The 20,902-nt window shown below is 40.6% G+C and overlaps 2 protein-coding genes across 3 annotated transcripts in view; both read right to left on the bottom strand.

Moving 5' to 3' along the window:
* The window catches only part of LOC104480375 (lysosomal acid lipase/cholesteryl ester hydrolase), a 29,169-nt gene extending 13,600 nt beyond the window's left edge, over nucleotides 1-15,569 (bottom strand). Inside the window, exons 1-3 of one of the 2 annotated variants that reach the window (XM_086751841.1) lie at nucleotides 13,875-13,960; nucleotides 6,706-6,777; nucleotides 2,125-2,206 (exon numbers count right to left, since the gene is read on the bottom strand). The gene's annotated coding sequence lies outside the window, so the exon portion shown is untranslated. Of the gene's footprint in view, nucleotides 1-2,124; nucleotides 2,207-6,705; nucleotides 6,778-13,874; nucleotides 13,961-15,433 lie in introns of those variants that run through there. The other variant, XM_086751843.1, reaches the window with a different exon arrangement.
* On the bottom strand, nucleotides 2,589-13,967 carry LOC104480378 (lipase member M). Its single transcript, XM_086751844.1, has 8 exons — nucleotides 13,875-13,967; nucleotides 12,616-12,733; nucleotides 11,710-11,908; nucleotides 10,870-10,979; nucleotides 10,038-10,174; nucleotides 8,351-8,422; nucleotides 6,706-6,777; nucleotides 2,589-5,525 (listed from the first exon to the last, which is right to left on the bottom strand). Exons 1-8 carry the CDS (start codon nucleotides 13,881-13,883, stop codon nucleotides 5,292-5,294), a joined length of 951 nt encoding a protein of 316 aa, XP_086607970.1. The 5' UTR covers nucleotides 13,884-13,967; the 3' UTR covers nucleotides 2,589-5,291.
* Nucleotides 15,570-20,902: the final 5,333 nt, after the last annotated feature.

Below are 20,902 nucleotides of genomic sequence, written 5' to 3'. Positions count from 1 at the left end.
AGTTGGAGAAGGTCCAGAGGAGGGCCACGAAGATGATAAAAGGGCTGGAGCACCTCTCTTATGAGGACAGGCTGAGAGAGTTGGGGCTGTTCAGCCTGCAGAAGAGGAGGCTCCGGGGAGACCTGATAGCAGTCTTCCAGTACCTCAAGGGGGCCTACAAGAAAGATGGGGATAGGCTGTTTAGTAGGGCCTGTTGCGATAGGACGAGAGGTAATGGTTTTAAAATAGAGGGGGGTAGATTTAGATTAGAAATTAGGAAAAAATTTTTTACGATGCGAGTTATAGAACACTGGAACAGGTTGCCCAGAAAGGTGGTGGAGGCCCCATCTCTGGAAACGTTCAAGGCCAGGCTGGATGAGGCTCTGAGCAACCTGACCTAGTCAGGATGTCCCTGCTTCTTGCAGGGGGGTTGGACTAGATGACCTTTGAAGGTCCCTTCCAACCCTAACCATTCTATGATTCTATGATTCTATGATTCTCCAGCCTGTCAAGGTCCCTCTGGATGGCATCCCTTCCCTTCAGTGTGTTGACTGCACTATGCAGCTTGGTGTCATCAGCAAAATTGCTTATAGTTTGCATTAGGAAGTTAAGCAGACTCAGAAACAGGTCTTTCTGAAACCAGTCATTGCTAGGTCCACTATACATGGAGAATCTAATTTTTAATGAAGAACAGAGGTTCTCATGCAGCTACATGTTTCTGGAGTCTGATTCTAGCATAAGATGTCTGCTATGATGAGACATGCTGCTCTATGAAGTTTATTTGGACTTGGAAATGGAGCTACAGATCAAGAGAATATAACAGTATTCCCTGGGTAGTAATGGGGAAGATGAGCAGGATTTGTTGGAGTGAGGGAGGAGTAATCAAAGGATTTTTGCACTCTCTAAATCTCCTTATAGGAGAAGGAGTTTCAACTTTTTCTGATCTTCAATTTAACCTTTAAATTTGACTGAACAAATTTAGAGAAGTCAAACCTCCTGAATCATCAGACATTTGGAATGAAGCAGTGCTTGGAAACATCCAAAACTTTAAAGTTGGCATCAAAACACACTCCATTTGATTACCTTTGTATAGCAAATGCTTCTTAATTTCTATTTCCAAAACAGGAAGCCTCACAATTACATACTCAGTCAGCACAACACTTTTTTTTTTTTTTTTTTTTCTTTCTGCTGGTTTACTCTGTTCTAATGGGAGTAAAAGATGGTTCCCTCTCCCTGCACAGAGAATCTCCTTTGGGAAGGAAAAGTTCTGCTAATGTCTCGGCTTGTTTTCAAAATACTACCAAGACTAGTTGAGGCAATGCAGAGGCTGAATTATTCCTCTTGTTAGGGCAAACTTTTCTTAATGCACTCTATCCTCACCTGGCTTAGCTGGCATGGCTCATGGACTTCCAGGTATTCACCTTTTAAATCAGATACAGCAGGCTAAGTAATATTAATCTTGGCAGACCACTGCTCCCTGAAGCTTCAGGAATAAAGACAGTTAGGAGATGTGAACAGCTACTTTATCTACTGAGATGAAGTCATATGAAAAAACTGGGCATGGTAGATTGTCAAAAATTAACATATTTAGAAGGAAAAAAGGTCAGAGAGAAAAATGCCCTTGAAAGTTCTTTAGGTACTTTTAAGATTTAATGAAACTAAGATACAAACCCTTCAGAAATTTATCCATCTATCTTTGTGCTTTAAGCAGTCCAAAATTTATTTCATACAAGCTGTGAGGCATATGCACACCAACCAGGGAAGCAACTGTGACTGAATGCATGTAAGAATCTGCTGCCGTACTCACTAACAAAACATACACGTGTGTTACACTGCAAAAGCAGGAGATCCAGTTTAAACACACTGGTGCAATACTGGGACTTTCATTCCCTTGTTCTAACACTGAAGAAAACAAGTAGAGGAAAATTAAAGTTACTCTTTTTTTTTTCTTTTGTAGAGATTAAACCTCTTTATCTTGTGACTTGAACAACACAAGCCCTTCTGTGCATAGCAATAGGCTTACAGATAAGAGAGGCAAAAAGCAGTCTATTCGTACAAGCCACTGCACAAACCCGAGACTGAACATCTTTCTGGAGACAGGCAACAGAGGAAAAGATCATGAACACGTATGCACAAGTGACTTACCTCTGCTTTGCCTGCCGTGCTTGTGTCTTCTGCTGCAGTTCCTGGTCTGTCTCCACTAGCAGACTGATTCACTGGCAGAAACCTGCGCTGATAAAAGGAAGTCAAAGCACAATAAGCACTTCAGGGTAGCAGCCGTGAGTGTCATGAGTTGGCAGCCTGTATTGTAGAGCGTGTTTAAGTGCTGATTTGGCAGTGCTTCAGAGGTGGGGAAATCTTTGTGATGAAAAAGATCATCTGGTTAAATTCACAAACCCAAAATGCACCATGGAACAGGAGAGTTTAAGAAGTACCTACAAACCAGTGGTTAGGATGTTTAGCTGGGACCTGGGTGTTCCAGTTCCCTGAGGCTGTGGCAAATGTTGACCTGTACTGTTGCCCAACTGAGGGGCTGCTCCAAATGTAATCTTTTAGGATGAAGAGGAGGAAGTGTCCAGCTTCTCTCAACATACTCTCTCAAGAACACTCTATCTGCTATTGCTTTTAACTTGGTTTATATTAACTTTAACATTACACACAGACTCCTAAGTCTGATTTTCAGTGAGCAGCACAACTCCTGGAACCCATCTTCTTCTACATTAGCCTCTCAGAGTTGACATGGCTCCTATAGGGACCTTCTGGTACCAAAGAAAGCTTGAACACGTTATATAAATTTTCTCCCAGTGAGCAACTGAATAAGGGTTCTTGTTTCTCCCAAGCCATTTTCATCAACTGTGAAAACATAGTATCTTTGGAGATCTTTGCCTAACTACTGAATTACTTGTAGTCCGCCTGAGGACTCAGTCCTCACTGAAATTGGCTCTATGACCATGGGCAAAAGGACACATTCTGTGTCCTTAGGCAGCTAGACTACAAACAGAGTAGAATTCTCCTACCAGTGAGGACCAGCCCTTTCAGCCAATTAATTCATAAATGTCTTCAGAAGTACTTGTGTTTCATTATGGACTGATGAGCGTTTAGAAGAACACCAGATGAAAGGGATGTGCTCTTGGGAACACTGTTGCAAATAGTACAATGCCCTTGGGGTGGTGGGGGAAGGAAAGGAGTGGAAAAAGACCAGGATGTCAGTGAAGCCACAGTACCAGCTCTGCTTTACATACAAAGTAGAGAACATTGTTCAAGATGATGAAAAAGGTAATTTGGTAATTTCTCAGTAAAAAACATTATAACGTGCCTGCTTTGACGTCTTTAAGTGACAATAACTCATGAAAACGTAAATTAATCACTCAGAAGGACTTCTACAACATGATATCTAGTCCCTCCTCATGTCCCAAGGTGGGATCAACAGTCCCCATGGTGTTTCCAATGCTGCTTGCCCAAGCTGGTTTTACTGATTTTCCAGAAAATTCGACACTCTGCCTGCTCTGTGGTCTCCTAGGTTGCAAGACAGTTGCACAGCTGTAATTTCTTTTCTAGGTTAATTTAGGGGATGCTCTGGCTTCTTTCAGGTATATTGCTGTTGCATTTCCCATTGTAAGTATTGAAAACTCATAAAGTACATCTCAAGTCCTCATGCATTTCCCTTACAAGCAGTGAGCTAGTTGAAGGGTTGACTCTCTGGAGAATATTTGTCCCCAGGAATTTGTATGGGGTGTAAGGAATGTCCTTGTCTGGAGGGGAGCTCTTGTTTGGATTCAGCTCTATTTACATTCATGAAGCACAAGGAAACAGGCTTCAGCAGTGGGCTCAGGAGGTGAAACAGGTTTGTTGTTTGTCTTGGAAAGGAAAGGGACAGAAGTGGCACCAGCCATGGTTAATTTGTTTGACTAATGAACTATTTTGCAGAGTGAGACACTGACCCTTTGGTCACATAGTGTCACCAGAGAACTGTCTTAGTGTAACAGCTGTACCTGGCCTGGTTAGCATCTCAGACTTGGCCCATGTTAACATTTGTTTCAAATGGAGAATGAGAGTGCCATGCTGAAAGGAAACCCCTAAATGCACTGTGTTTCTTTGCACAGTAAAGCTAATGGCATATCATTGTGAAGGCACAGCGGTCCATAATGCTGTAACCTAATAACCATGGAGGCTACCCTTCAAGAGAGTGTCTTTGTGCAGTAACTACTATTTTTGAAATAAGATTCCTAGAGCCAGAATCCCTCATCCCCCAAAATAAAAATTAAATAGGATGACAGTTTCTTCAGCACTGCTTTCAAAGCAGTACTTCCCAGTGCTCTAAATACCCATGGGATGGAGATGGATTATTTCTAGTGATGTTTGGCTACTTTTCATTTTATTGTTTAAACCACAAAGAGACTTCTCAGAGCCATGATAAAGGTTAGAACAGCTCAGGTCTGTGGTAGCCAGTAGCTTCCATGTGAAATAGCAAGAGATGTGAGGTTCCCGCTGGGTTCAGAGTGTAAGTTTGAACCAAAGTGTGCCACTGAAGTGCTGTCATTGCCAAGACAAAATTAGCTCCTTTGTCCCACCCTGGAAAGTTCACATGCACAGATCCTGAAAGCGTTGTCAGCACAGACTGAGTCTGCCAAGACTTCTCTATCTCAGGGGGGGCCTTGAACCCAAGTTTCCATGCATCCTTCAGGTGCAGGATTGAACCATGAGACTGACTATTGTTTTCTGTTGGGTCTACCCTCCCTGTATCCCTTGCAGTGAGCAGCTCTGTTTCAAATGAAGACAAACCGTCTATTTTTCAGGAGTGAATTTTTTTGTGTGAACTCAGTTTTTACTTTCTGGTCATTGTCTCATCTAATAATAAAATTAATTAATATAATAACTGCTGGAATTAGTCTTAACTTACACTACGCCTTTCAAGAACCGCCAGCCCAATAATCTGAGAAACAATATGAAGAATGGAAAACTTGTTGAGATGACTGACCATACCCAGAGAAAGTTAGCGCTTTCATTACTTTTAGGGTCTAAAGTAGAAAGCAGACTTGCAAGAAAGCCCTGTCTTCTGTTAGCAAAGAACGGTTATTGCAGAATCTAGGCTGTATCAATTAAAAAGTGATTACTGACTCATAAGGTTGCCAGAAAATATGAAGAGCACCATCAGGATGCAAAAGGCATTGCAGTGACATGTGGTGTGCAAACAGCATCAGGAGGAACCCCTTCTCTGACTCCAACAGAAACCATCTGATGCAAAAGGTTTTGTTCATACCCAGTGAAAGCAAGTGTTGTTGAATGAGTCAGGTATGGCTAGCGGTTGTGGGTTAAGGATATTTCTGCATCAGATCAATAATTTCATGATACATGTGCAAAGGTGCATCCAATCCCCAGATGAAGTCCAGTTGTTCCCATTCAGGAATCCTCTTGTGATAGATGAGCCTCTTAATTTGAGACAGTAAAATTGCTGCATCCTTGGGATTTGTGAGCAAGTCTTGTCCCCCAGTCCATACTGCAGTTGGCACAGTCATCTCTTCTACATTGTATAGAGGAGAAGTAGCCTGGAAAACATGAAGCAGTACAGGAATGAATGACCTGGAAAGCACAGCAAATTTTGAACAAGAATTTGGGGCTTTCTTCCATTGCTGTTCAAAGTAGAGGTGCCTAAAACAAGTGGGAAGGAAGTGCTTTTGCTCGCCTTTTCTGTCTGTGCTTGCAGGGATGACCCAGCTGATAGCATAGCCAAAGGAAAAATGCCTCTTGAGTTGACAGAGTTACTGCTGGTCTTTGCCCTCTCAGCTAGGAACTCATAGGACAGGAGCCCAGAAAAAGACAGAAGATGTCAGGATGATTCTGGATAAACCCCCATATTAGTTGTTTCATCGTTCATGCCGCGGAAGGCATACGTGATCTACTTAGAAAACACAATGTGTGACCTGAGTGAAAAGGAGCATGAAGTGACTTCTGGAGGAGGAGAGAGGAAGTAGCTTAGGACTCCTGAGTCTGGAAAATAGAGGCCAGAGCAAGGATTGGAGACAGTCTCATACAATCATGAATAGCATGAAGAAAGAGCACAGGAAGTAATTATCCCATTACTTCTCATAACACAAAACCTAGAAGGCATCTAGTGACTTTCCAGAGGCAAGCAAATTCAAGACAATACAAAGGAAGTTGCATTTCATGCAAGCCATCATTAAAACATGTAACTCTTAATGATAGGCTGTTGTAGAGACCTAAAGGGTAGGGGTGTTAAGGATGGGATTAGCGTCTTGGATGGATGAGATGTTCCTCAGTGACTGCTTGAGTACAAAGTCCTTTTGTCTCTGCCTGCTGGAATCTAGGAGTAGCTATCAGTGCTCTCCAGTTGCCCTCTTCCTAATATTGTTTCCCCGATCTCTCATGCATTGGCAACTGTCAAACATGCTAGCAGCCAAGATGCCTCTTTGGCCTAATCTACTAGATGTACTCTTCTTTTTCAAAACTCAGTTTCTATTTTTCCTACCCTTACTTCCTCCTATTCCTATTGATCATTTAATTAAAAAGGTTTGCACTCTCTCATTATTGCCATTAGTGCCTGCACGTTTTCCCGGTTGACTTCCAAACTGGGAAGCAGTAACACAGATGGTGGTGACTAAATCCATCTACTTGCATTCTGAAAATGTGCCTCCTACTACAGCCTTGCTCTCTTCTTCTGTGCTTCTGTGCTGTTCAAGGGTGATAATATTGTTTCACCAAATATACCTGTTCGTATTTTTCCATGTTCTTGTTTGAACTGCCCCAGTCATAAGCTTGGAACTTCCCCAAATGGGCCTCCTAAGAGGATGAAGAAGAGAAGGGTAGTTGTAAAGTCATCATTCAGGAAGTTTATGTGTTCTTTCCCTACTGTGCTTCTGACGCCAATCTAAAGCCTCAACTGAAGTTCTTCTAAGAGCTATGAAAGAGACAACAGTAAATTAATTAAAAGTCTCAATCAGTGAAAAGAAATAAAATGTTTTTGTCAGAACCAAAAAAAAAAAAAAAATCACTTCTCCTGTAGAAAGACCCTGGGATGCTTTTGCAGACAATGTGTTCTAGTTTGTAAAATTGCTATTAACAACTGCCTCCAGCAAGTTCCCCTCACTGCTGCTGCCATGTCGTCTTCTGACAGCCATGTTGCCATCCCTCAGCTCTGTGAGTGGCTCCTTCACGTGTTTTCTCTTCCCTGTCTGGTTTGAATATAGAAGTCACTATGTCCAGTTCTTCCCTTGTGGTCCTTGGCTTTGCCTACAGCATAGGTTATTACTACCACGAGAGATGGTAGTAACATCTTAATATTGGGATGTGGGATCTTAATATTGAAGGTAAGTTGTCTGTTAACTCCTTTAATAGTAATAGCAGCGATGACAATGAAGACTTAAGTCTTAATCCTGCATGTTGGTACTTGCCAGTCTGTGGCTAGATGTCGAATTAAACCTGAGTCAATTTGCAGAGCTCCCTCCACTGTGCCTTTGTAACCCTTTTTCTTTATAGATCTAGCTTAAAGCAGAAACTTAATCAAATCTAATACTTTATATAAATTCACAGCCAAAAAATAATTGTTTGATTTTGAGTAAATGCCTCAAAAATATCCATATGTTTGCTGTGTTGAAAAGTACATTAACCCCCTCGCAAGCTTGCTGTGCTCACAGCGGTTTCCTGCTCTGCTCCAGAGCCTGCAGTGCTGTTGTGAAACTTGTCTTGCATGCAGCAGTTTCTGTGACTGAGCTCAGGTTTTAGGAATCCTGAAGGTGTGTGCCCAAAGACAGAATGACAGCTTCTATCAGCACAACTGCTGAGGATGTACTGTGTGTGACAGAGCACAGTACAATCTAAGTAGTGAATCTACTAAATAAAGGGATTATTATTTATAGTTCTATTGCTGTCCAGACATTGAGAACTTTGAAAGCAAGAGATGAAAATACAAGGGCTTTTACTAGTAAAATTTGATATTTTACAAAGCAGCCTATGTCTTGCTCTTTTCTTGACTCCACATTGCGAACAACTAATTTCTTAAGGTAAGTTCTGTACAGAACTGTAAACATAATTTATAAAAGGTACTGGGTACACAATAAAAATAGTGATATATACAACTGCATATGCAGCTTCCAGCATACATGTTTTTACACAAATATAACATCTCATTATTGGCTTCAAATGTACCTGTATCACATAGGGTATCTCTATCCTGCTGGCAAAAGAAAGATCAATGAAAAACTGTTTTGAATTGACATTTCAATTGTAAGCCAAAAGTTCCATGTGTTTCCAAAAAAGTTAGCAATGACTTCACAGCAGGATATCAGCTATACCCATGCTACACCATTCAGCCAAAGATGAGTATCTATTTTGTCTTCCAGGAGTTTGCTAGTACCTGACTCCAGTGAACTACGTTCTGCACAGAAGTTCCAGCGGGAATTTGTGCAATATACACATCAATTTGGTTCTGAAAGAAAATATTCAGTGAGTATTTTCTTCCTCCCTTCTATTCAGATATACATCAAAGTATCTTCCCCAGCAGTGTCATGTATCAATAAACCAAACAGAAATTGGAATGCTACGATCGGAGACTCCCTTAGAGTTACTCCAGGTGCAGTGATGTGTCAGGTCTGGAGCAGCACGGAAAGAACAACCCCCTAACCAGAACATTTTCCTGGATGGGTGAGAATCTAAAAGAATCTAACAGGTGGAAATGATACAGTAGAAAGTCAGCAGTTTAGGCTCCAAAGTGGTTTTTTTTCAGAAGTCTGTAACAGATCCTGTGTGAGAGAGGATCGCTGTCAGACAGAACAGCAAAAGGAACAGCAACTGCCTGAGGAATGCACAACTATTTGAAATAAAACACACCTTAAGCCTGCGGGGCTTTCTTAACGAGTTGCTGTGTGATTCTTCCTCAGAGAACATACTCTGAAGTGAAAACGCTGGAGCAAAACTTTGATGCCTAAGTGGTCTGGGCTACAATGGGACGTAGCATGAACTTAACCCCCAGTGTCCGCTAACTGTCTCTCAGATACCCCTGCGGTATCCTCGGCCTCTGAGCACATGCCTGATGGTCTAAGGATAGGAGGAGGACAAGGGGGAATATGTGTTTTCTTTTCTCTATTGCAAAGAGTTCCTGAAAACATGAAGCAGGTAGGGCTTTTATTTATTCTTCTGTGGTGTGCTGGCATACTGAAGATCTCCAACGAGACCAACAGTGACAGTATGAACCAGGAGACAGTGCTCTAGGTAAGGCCTGACAGAGGGAAGACGGCAGAGTTTTGGGGGACTTTGTGCAGCTGTTCATTGTAAGCACAACGCCATGTGCTCTTGTGGGGAGTGAGGCAGTGGTCCCCTACCAGTGATGGGGCAACCAGCAGATGTTGCTGTCTGGTAGTGGGGACTGCTCCTTGCAGTGTGACACTGACTAACAGAAAGTCAGAACTTACACCATAGATAGATAGAAGATAAATTGTCTTAAACACTCAGTCTGAGGGAGGAATTCTATTTTGCCAAGCAAACGCTGTGAAATAAAAAGGTAACATTCATTTAAGAGTGTACACTTGCACATTGGGTTTTTTTTTTTGGTTTTTACAAGGTGTTTGTGCCCTGTTCCTCTTTTCCAGCACTTTCAGTGGTTCTCACTTGCTTTTTATCCATTTGCCAGATGATGTACCCAGAAGAAAGGAAGAACTTAAGTGTTTTTTTCACTGCATCAGGCTGCTCAGGCATTTTTCAGTTTGTATTACTTCACCTTTAATTAAGAGATATGTTCAATTTTAACTCCAATTCATATTTTAGCTCTAAGCTTGCACATCAGTTGTGGCTTTGACTAGAAGAATCTTGGAAAGCTTTGAGGATCTGTGTCTCTGTACCTCTCTGTGTAACCTGTCCCAGTGCTGCACTGTTTTCCCAGATAAAGTTTTCTGAATGTCCAGTCTGAACTTCCAAAGGCTTCAGTCATACAGTAAACCTACCCACATGCAAATTAGTCGATTTCATAAAACACTTTCTGTAGATCCATTTGAAGAGCTGGACAAACAAGTATATGGTTAAAAAGCTGAAACCAAGATATCACATACCCTGAGAAATTTTTCAGGGAGGTAGAGGAGTTTTGTTGCTGGGCTTCTAGCATACTTAATAGTAGTGACAGGTGCCAACGCAAAATAGAGTTTGATTTTTTGAGCCAGCACTGGCATTGTTGAAAATGCAATGAAACCTGAGAAAACAAAAATAAGGAAATAAGAAAATAATTCTTTGTACATCAGGCTGTTTTCAATATTTATAAATGCTGTTCTGCAATTTCAAACCTACAAGCAACCTTGTTAATTGTTCAGAGACTGTGGCTCAGCCTAGATTTGTGTTACCAGCTTGTAGTTTTAGTTCCCTCTGTGGAGAGAGATTTCTTTCTATATTTGGCTTTGCAGCTTTCTTCCAAATCCATTTAAAAATAAATGCACACTTCTGATGTACATTCATGCAATTCGTATACTACCAGGAGGAGCAGTTGTTTTTCTTCCGGTCAATCCAATTTTATATTTTCTTTTTTGTGTGTGTCCCCTGCCCAAACTGACCAACTTCTCTTTCTGTACTCTCATCTTCCTATTTTGTTTATTTTGGTCAACTCACCAGCTGCTGTTGGGCACACCCTTGCATCTTGGAAAGAAACAATTTTCATGGCCCGCAATAATTTCCAGTATAATTCTATGTCAACAGACTTACAGCAGCAGTGCATTTGGCCCCTTATATTTTATTGTCTTTATAATAAATTAAAAATGCCTACATACTGAAAACAGCTTATCCTGTGTTTTTCAGACCTGCAAAAAGTTAATGAAAACCGCAGCTGCATTCAGTATCTCGTATTGCATTTTACTCCTGTTTTCCTGAAATACTGGTTTATTGTGTGTAACTTACCAATGGTAGTACCTTGTGAATAGCCAATATAGTACAGCTTTTCCTGTCCTGTTTTCTCCACAATGAAATTTATTGCTGCTGGAAGATCAAAATTTGCCATCTCATCAAAACTGCAGGCAGGAGATTGAAAGAGGGGCGTGTATAAGTTTAAAATCAGAGTTTGAATTGAATTCATATTTTTGTTACAGGCTTGTCAGTAAAGAAACAGTACAAACCATTTAGTGAATCATTCAGCTATTTCAGGTTCTATGTTTTTCTGGCACAGAATATGGAAGATACTACTCAAGATTTCATGGGATATTTTCTCCCTTAACATCAACAGAAGGACTAAAACTTCAAGAAGTGTCAGGTTAAATTGCAACTATTTACACAGAAGGAACAGGTGGTGATACAGTAACAGAGCTCCTTCCATGGAATCACATATGTTATACAATTTGGCATTAAAGAAAAAAATCTATTTTTAAAAGCTCATTAAAATAAGTGCAAATGTTTTTTACGTTTTCGCCTTCTTTGATTTTTCTGTTGTTGTAATATACAGACTAGTGTTTCTAAATAGCCTCCAAAACTGCCTCCAGAACAGAGGAATGGCTTGGAGATGACCTGTGCAGGTTCCTTTGAGTTGCTCTGCTGCTATGCCTCTAGTTTGAAGAACATTTTCTAGCAGTGATTAAAATAGTCTCCAACATTATTGAAGTTCACACGTGTGCACAGGGGCACCTCAGACAAAGTGAATGTAAAGAATTCTTTTTTAAAAGTAACATACGTAAATCCCTGATTTAGCCAGCTTAAACATATACATAAGGATGGGCATTGGAGATGCCCTTCAATAGTTCTGTCTGCCTGAAATCCCAGAATTCATCTTGATCAATGGAATAATTTTGATATTTTCTGGACCAGCAATTCCCTCTGCTATTTTCGATCCAAACGTCAAAACCAGCATCAGCTAGTATGAAGCCCAAGCTGTTGTTGGGCCGGTTTGTGACCCAGTTAGTAGCATCTCCCAATAATCCATGTTGGAGAAACACAGCAGATTTCAAAGCTGAAAAGCAAATGAAAAACAAAACAACAATTTATAAAATTTCTTAATTTTCTGGTAGTTCGGGGACATTACTGTCCCATATTCAATACAGAGATTCATTCCTGCACCAACTTAAAGGGAGAAAACTAATCTTAAGAACAAAACATCCCTTTCTGTAAAGAGAGAACTTCTAAGCTTCTGTAAGGATTTATGGAAAGATCTGCCTGACACCAACGAAAACTATCTTGGCACCCTCTGGTCATTGTTTGTATAGCTCAATCTCATTAGCTTGAGATTCTGAACCCTGATACAAAGAATGAAGGTGTGGGACTGTTTGCAGAGGTTTCTTTTACCCAAAATATGAATCACTCACTGATATTAAGCAGGTGTAACCAAAAGCAAAGCAAAATTAAAAGCTGGAACAGCTTTCTCAAAACATGCTGATTGGGCAGATTACAGCCTTTACCCGTTTTGTTTTTTTTTTTAACTTTTACTTATCAACTCCTATTATGAGGGTATATGCTTCATATTACAGTGGATTTTTATTATAAATAGGTGTGCTTGACATAAATCCTGTTGATCTTGCAAGTTGTTTAGGGCAGCTAGAATTCTCTGCTGAAGTTTCACTCGTGTATACAAACTTTGGTGGACACTTTACAAATATAAAGTATCTCTTTCCGGAAAGTGCCCTATCTAGGCTCGTTTTGTCTCGTGTTAGAGAACTGTACCTGGATTTCCCTGATTCTGTGCACCATAAGGGATTCTGTGAATGGTAATGGTATAACCATCTTCTGTTGTCACTTCATACTCCTCACTAGGGTACCCTTTGTAAGTAATGAGCTCATTCTTGAACAGAAGGTACAAATACATTTACTTGCAGAAGTCAATTTTGTGTGTTATATGCATAAGAAATGTTAGAGAGCAGATACAACTGGGGATTTAGTCCACATGTATTAAGCATCTGAATAAAGCAATATCAGATTGGCTATTGTAACTCTAAAACTACAACAAATTTGCTTCAATCTTTGTGTAATATCCAGGATTTGACTACTCAGTTAAAATCTGTTACAAAAAACCTGTATTATACTGCTGTCATGCAATCACCAGCCCTTGCATTGTGATGATATGAGGATCACTATAAGCTCATAGCAAGAGCTGATGATTCCCGTAGCGGAGACAAGGAGCTCTCTGGGTGCATGCTCCTGATCTGCTGCTATGCCAAGTGAGACCAGGTTATTTAAAGTACCTTCAGAGAAATCCAGAGAGCTTCACAACTCCCCTTTAGTGAATGGCACGTATGCAATGAGTACCAGTGAAAAATTTACTACATTATGGAAAAAACAGGATCAGCCGCTTGTATAGTCACAAGGGAAATCACTAGCACAGCCAATCTTAAGCTCAGAAGTAAATCTTACTTTTGACCTGTAAGATTCAACCTGTTTTGTTACAAAAGAGGACTGGTTTTCATAACGTGTTCTCAGAGAATTACTCAATTTGTCATGCAGGACAGAAACCCCAAGATTTTAACAAGTGACTAAAGATCTAAATAAGCGTGTTTGGCAAGAGGTGTTCTTCTGAAAAGCTGGCCATTTCTGACGTATGCTAGTCATTCAAAAAAGGAGAAAACATAAGCCACTAGTTATTTAGAGTCAGTTTTGCTGATGAAATGCTGATATTCCAGATGCTCATTCTTTCAGATAGGGGGATAGTGCCAGCAACAGCAAACAGGTAACTGATATTTAAACAGAAATTAACTCAAGATTTACTAAGGAAAGGTGTTTGCCTTAACTTCTATCAACCATAAGATGTGCTGTTATACATGCAGATGGAAGAGAATAGAGAAAGCAGTAGTATGTAATAGAGTGATTAGAGAGGACAGGCTGAATAAAGGCAGCTTATCTACCTGGTTATTTCTAACACCCAGAAACCCCCCTGCTGTAAGACATGCACTCCTTCCATCCCCAGGTCACTCTACCGAGCAACTTACAACATTCATAGATGCTTCAGAATCCACAGATCTCTTCGTTCTTCTGAGTTATTTTGAATAAGTAATTCCCTGAAACAAATATGTCACAGCAACAAACAGCCATATCTTCTCTCTGGATAAAACATTATATTCGTCTGTCAGTAGTCCTGCTCTGCACTTGTAATCCAGGCAAGTTCTGTACATTTCTGATGAGGAAAGTGCTGCCTCATACTGAATGGAGCTAGTCTGGTACGCCCTACTTGTTAATTAAATGGAAAAAAAGCTGACTTTAAACACCGATTTGAGGGAGTTTGGCAGCAATCTGGATTCCCTGGTAAGGTTTGGACCAGGACATTGCTCTCAATCTAGGCAGAAGTATCAGTGAATCCAAGGGAAGGAGCAAAGCTTTCAGACAAATGGATTTCACTTATTCTTCTGAGAAGCAAGTCAGTTGCATTATCATGCCACACAGTTGTAGATTAATTAGGAAACATTTCTGCCTAGCTCTGGGGAACACTGGAGTTACTGGACAACTTGTAACTTAATCAATCATTGTCACAGTGAAGTTTTCAAAGTGGAGACAACTAAGTTGTTGGATAGTTAACTGAAAAAAAAAAGACAATTTAAAATAAACAAATTAAAATACATATCATTTAATTAAGAACTGAGGAACCTAAATAAAGCACATATTTATAGTTGCCTAGCATAATTTATACAAAACTGCTCAACGGCAAAATTTATCCACTCCATAGGATGATGATGGAGAACGGAAAAGAAAGCTTTGCTAAATGCAATGCTAGGTAGAGACTGAGTGCAGGGGTGTCAAGTTTTGTTCAGGAAATAAGGAACAAAAAAAACCTAAGAGGAAACTAGCCTGCTTAGATGTAAACAGCAGCTCCACAGTCTGTGAACACCTACACACCCTTATCTCAAAAAAAAAAAAAAGGAGAATGTCTGAATTAGCATTCTCCCTACACCATGCAAACCCCTAGAGGCTGTATCTAAACCTCTGTTGTCCCAGTAATAGGTCTCTAAGCCAGACTGAATCAGTAAAAAAATCCATTGCATTTATTGCTTTCCCAATCAAGAAGACTTTGCAACTTTTTTTTTTCCCAAATGATATGAATAGCTTATTTTTTTCCTTATCACAGAGGAACAATTTAGATTCTAACTTCTTAACACTACACTCTGACATAATCTGTATCTTGAAAATACTTGGCTCCTTTTGTAGAAAAAGGAACAGACATTTTAAAAACTTCTTTTTTTTTACTGAGCTAGCCTCCTTTTTCTTGATTGAAAGCCACTGCGATCTTATTCCCACACTTGCCATTTTCCCATGCCTCTCCAGTTACCCCGGAGTTACCTAAACTCAGGCTAGGTGAGTCATGCTACTCCTCTTTAGCTAAAAGGAATCCTTCAAGAAATAGCCATCCTTTCAACTATGTGAGTTACAAACAAAAAAACACATCAAAATATATTTTTCCTCAAATGATAAAGCAACTCCTCAAGCCCAGGTTTCATACCATCTTTTGCAGCTCCCACAAAGTTTTGGGTCAGAGATAAATTGAAGTGCTACCAACCTCGTGCCATCATGCATTGGGCTGAGTGACTGAGATGGCAGAAGAATAGAAACTCAATTCCCCAGTGTTTGGAAGAAGTGCTGGGTAAAAATGGCAGCAAAACCGTGGTCATGCACCATTTTTTCCCTAATCATGCAGCACCTTGACATCTAATTCTTTCCCACTCCTCATTCTTTCTGCTATCACTTCAGCTTTTCCCTAGGGTAGCACCAGAGAGAGGCGACTCCTTTAATTTTCAGACCTTGTGCTTTTTATCTCCTTAGCCACCACAGATTAATAACAAGGCTTTTCTTGCTATCATAGATTGCTGGATTTTTAAGGAGAATACCAGCCTCTGTGGAGTGGCAGAGCAGGATCAGGAATTTTGGAAACAAATATGTTCATAGATATATCTTATCATACCTGATTAAATTTGAACTTTGCATTCTGTATGTTCCAGCTTGGTACTTTTAAACCTTGAAACTAATTATTCTTTCATGTTCAGTTTCCCACATGTGTTCCTCCAAATATTCATTTTGTCTTACACATACTGTTTGTCCACACGGAACAGATCAGTGTATTCATTGAGATGAACATCTACCAAGGTTTTGAACAATCTTTGATACTTCTATTTCTGTTATAGCTTGTATACTTTCTCCTTGCAGTACTGGTTCTGGTTAGGATGAGATTCATTTAATATAACTTCAGAAGTTATTTTCTTTAATATTTACAGACCAGAAAGAAATATGAAAGAAAATCTCAGGAGAAGACCTGTTCCTACAAGATTTGCTATCAGGACTTCAAAGAGAAATATAAAGGTTCAAGTTCAGGTTCTGTCAGGGAATTATGAGAGCAAATGATTTTCAAAGAGCTGGTTTATTGTGTGTTTCCAAATATTGAGTCTACATATGGGGTGAGATTTTTTGGAATCTTCTCTTTATTATAGTAAGAATCACCTAGATTAACAAAGAATGAACTTTGATAAAACTGAGCAAAATGCAGCAGTGATGGAACCAGAACTGGCTTTAGCAACTAGCGCCCAGCATCTTGAGATCCACATCTTCAACCTGCAGACCATGAACATAAACCAGCCACACCAGATGCACCAACTGAGCAAACCCTGTGTCATCTGTCCTGTCCTGAGAGACTATTACAACAGATGGAGCCCAAAGTCATGATCTAAATGAACTCAACGGACATTTTGGAGGGATGGCCCATAGACTAAGGGAGTGATATCTGTATGTATGTATGTATATATATGTGTGTGTATCAAAGACAGAAAAAAAAGGTGATGACTAATTGGAAGTTGTAGGATCTGGGCATGATGTAGATGGTATGGAATAAGGAGTGGATAATGTCCTGGTTCTGGCTAGGATAGATTTAATTTTCACCTGAGCTGGGAGGGGAACTGGAGCTGGTGGCCCCTGTAGCTGGGGGACACAGCTGGGATAGGTTACTAACTAGCCAACAGCTGGGATAGTTTACCCAAACTGGCCAAAGGGCTGGTCCATACCTTGTGACATCATGCTCAGTATATAAAGTGAGGAGGGTGCTGAGGGGAGGTTTTTGCTTCTTGGGAGGAAGCTGGGCATCAAGATCCACTGTGAGCTACTGTACTGTCAATTTTATGCTTCAGTATTTTCTGTTATTGGTTTTGTTTGTTTGTTTTCCATCTCTGATTTGTTTTCTTCTATTATTCTCTTAAAGATTTTTATATCTCAATCCATGAGCTTTGCTTTCTTTACCAATTCTCCTCCCTGTCCCACTGGAGGGTGCGGGGAGTGAGCAGGAGACTGCATAGCTTGATTCTAAGCGGGGCTAATCTCCTTTCACATACTTTGACATCTTTCATCTTCCTCTAAGAAAATGAGACTTTCTCATTTTTAAAGTCTGTGTCCTTTGAAGCTTGACATGAATTCCATTAATGTACTGTTTAAGCTGTTTGCCTTCTAGTAACTCATGCTATTCTAACTCATTAAGATGTGGTATTAAATCACTGCAAACAAAGCCAGCTTCATTCTTCAGTGTAAAGCAGTGCTTCACTGACAAAACAGTACTGAGTAAAAGGACAATGTATAAACGGCATAATACCATAAATAGCAAGCTAGTGGCTAAAATCATCATTGCAGGTTATTGGCAGCATGTATTTGAGTGTATGAGATGGGGAAAGAAGATGAACAAGGTGTTGGTCTGATTTTTTTTTTTTAAACAGACATGCACACTGTGTTGTAAGCGGACAGGTTTCAGGAGAAGCTACTCACTGTAAACAGGTGTAGAATTCAGGGGAAATGCTTAAAGGTTGAAATGTTGCTGTCAGGAGTTGACTGCAGCTTCACAAATGGGGTCATATGCAAGTGAACTTTAAACTGGTCAGTCCAGGCACCCCTATATAAATAAGTTCCTCTGTATACATTTTTGACTACATGCTCAGTTTATGAAATGTCAGCTCCTTCCGGTGCTCTTTCTGGATTAAGAAAAAACAGCCAGCAATGCACAGGATATAATACCTAAAACACCATTTTGGTGTTTTCTGCAAGCTCTTTGCTCTCCTCATTCCCTCCTGCTTCAGGAATTAGACTTGGCTCTGAAAATGACTTAAGAATGGAAGATATTTGCAAGCAGCTGAATATAGTAGTTCTTCATGGATCAAATATGTTCTTTTGGCTTCTTCATCCAGCTAGCGTGCGTAGCTATCAGAAATACTTGGCTATTTTGAGTATGTTATGGAGGGCCTTTAAAGAAAGGTATGCTTTATTGAGAGACAGACTTGTTTTCGTGCAAATTACCAGTCAGGAGTCTCCAAGGGAACACACAACAGCAAAAACAGAAGGAACCCCTCCGTGCACTCATATGGCTTTAAAAATATTTCAAGCCAAATGGTGTGAGTCGTTGTTTCTTGAGAGTGAGCAAAACCAAGATCTAAGGACAGGGTCTAACAGTGCGTTCTCCAGGGCACACCTGGGACAGTCCCTGGTTTCTGGCAGTGTGGCTGCAGTGCCTGCCCTCAGCCACCCTGCCCCATGCTACCGCCTTGGCTGGAGCACTGTTGGCTCTCAGCACAGGTGTGTCTGGGGGGTGAAGGCAGAGCCCCCCTGTCCAGCAATGACGCCTACACCCCCAAACAGTGAAGGGAGTCCTTCCAATGGAGTCCACATGCAAGTTGACACAAAGGCAAAAGCATAAAGCGCTGGTGAGAATGGGTGCTGCTTGGGTGAGAGATTCCCCTCAGCTCTGTCAGTATTCCTGGTGCTCGTCATCAAGGTAAATGGCATGGGCTTGCCCGGAGGGTTTTCAGCAACTAGGCCTAGTGGCACGGTACCCTGAAGTGATGAGTGAGGTAGCTCTGAGCTGGCACTTACACAATTATGAAGCTTCTGTGTGACAAAGGTAAAGTAAGGAATGGAAAAGAAAAGGAAGGGCTCAGGAGGGACAGAGAGGGGTGCATGCCTGTCTCTTCTGCTCACACTGCTGACACCTGGTCTGGGAATGTCCCAGACAGTGCTGCCCTCTTGCCCAGGCCTCTGTCACCCAGAGACAGACAGCTCAGCACAGGCCTCTCTGTTAACTTATCCAAAGGAAACACAACTCATGAAAACAGAGATCACAGTACTTTTTTGGCTGATGCTGGAGTTTGTGAAATGTATGCAAAAGAGGATTTCTTCATCTCTGAGCATGGATGAAAATGAAGTCTCTGTTGCAATTCATCAGCTTTGCATAACTGTTCAAATTGTTTTGCTCCACAATCCACAGGCAATCCTTTTGCTAATTTTGTAGCAGCGTATACAGCAATATGTCCACACCCTCATATGAATCAACCATAATTAGGAGAAAAAAAAAAAAGGAATTCACATATCTGCATACATATGCATGGAAAGCTGAATTAAGTGCAGCTTATTGCTCTTGAACTTGTTGCTAAATTAAAGTCTTGGGAGTGTGAACTCAAATACTCTGGCAGAAGAACTGGACCCAGTACGAGCACCAAGCAGGAGTTAGGCTCAGTGTGCAGCAGCCAGTACTAGCCAGTGTGCCCCAGTCAGTCCTGGTGAGGCTGTGCCCTTAAACATTGGTAAGCATGCGCTACTGAACCAGGCTGGGGTTGGGTCAGGCGATTTGCTCCGGTTGGTTTTGGGTTGGCATCAGCAGGAGCTACCCAGCTATTTTTAATGATGGGTCAGAGGGTCTGTGGGTTGAGTGGCTTGGATTTTTCTTTAAGCTAAGAATTTAAGTAATGGGTTTGCTCCGAAACAGAAGGAGGATGCTGGGGGTTTAGAGATGCTGTCGCAAAACCTCTGTCCTCTGTTCAAACTGGGATTTTTGCATACCTGTGACTGGACTGGGCTGGGGTTTAGTTGGCTGGAGCTTGGAGTGAGCAGTGAGCTGAGGTAGGGCTGGGCCCAATGTGGCTGGCAGCTGGCTCTCCCTTCCTGTGAATACTTTTCTCCTTGCCTGCTTTCTACTGAACAATTATCTTCAAATATGAATTCCATTGTTAATTATCTCAGTCTTGGCTTGTTTAATTTTTTCATGCATAAAAACCAACTTCCCCCTAACTTTTGCTAGGTCAACAGCTTGGATAATCATAGCTCAGTCTTTCCAAATTGTAAAGCACTTGGTTTTTTTCCTATTACCTTTATACACAGTAGGAATTTCTTTTGAAATACTGAAGGTATAGCTAACTCATAGATTTGGTCTTTTTTCTTTAAAAAGTGAAGATACAGTCACCAATACAAATTGCTGGTCTCCTCTGGGCATCAACATTATTTTTATACATTAAATAGTCTGCCATAAAATAATAAAAATGAAATAAAAATAATTACAAAATTAAGATTATTACATTGCACTTAGGTCTTAGAATATAATTTTGATCTTTTGTAAGGAAAACGGAACACAATAAGTGTTTTAACCTTAGCTATAGAAATATGCTTTAAATAGCAAAGCTGTGTATCAAATACAGTCAGTGTTTTCAATAAAAGCTTTCCCTTATAAAGACAAAATTTGTCTGCTGACCTCAAAGTGATACTTTTCAAAACTAAATGAAGAGTCTACACATTCTATTTTACTTATGTCAACAATATTTCATTCTCTTGCTATGTGGAGGAAGTTTACTTCTAAAATGCTAGTGCCAACATACAGTTTCACAACACTGCACAGAAATAGGACAAATGAAACCTATGGACTACTTTCAAGCTCTGCATTTGATGGTTGCACTGGACGTTCAAAGTTTCTATGAAACAAGGGAATATTCTTTCATTAAGCCAAGTAATATTAGACAAGTCTAGAATTCTTACCATCACAAAGTTGATCCATGTCCTTTTCATGGTCAAGGTGATCTCTTTGCCTTGGAAGCATTTTGTGAAATGCCTTGAGGCAGGACAATCCCTTTGCAGAGTGGTCTCCTGGCTGTTTCACTGCCCTGGAGCAGGTAACAGCAGCCATCTGAAAAGTGGTGAATTCCCAAGGTCTCTGTGGGAGCATGATGTATCCCTCAGC

This window comes from Chlamydotis macqueenii, chromosome 7, assembly GCF_036417535.1.
Source record: "Chlamydotis macqueenii isolate bChlMac1 chromosome 7, bChlMac1.mat, whole genome shotgun sequence".
Lineage (NCBI taxonomy): Eukaryota > Metazoa > Chordata > Aves > Otidiformes > Otididae > Chlamydotis > Chlamydotis macqueenii.
Note: the sequence above shows the minus strand (reverse complement) of the source record. Positions and strands in the feature narration are given on the sequence as shown.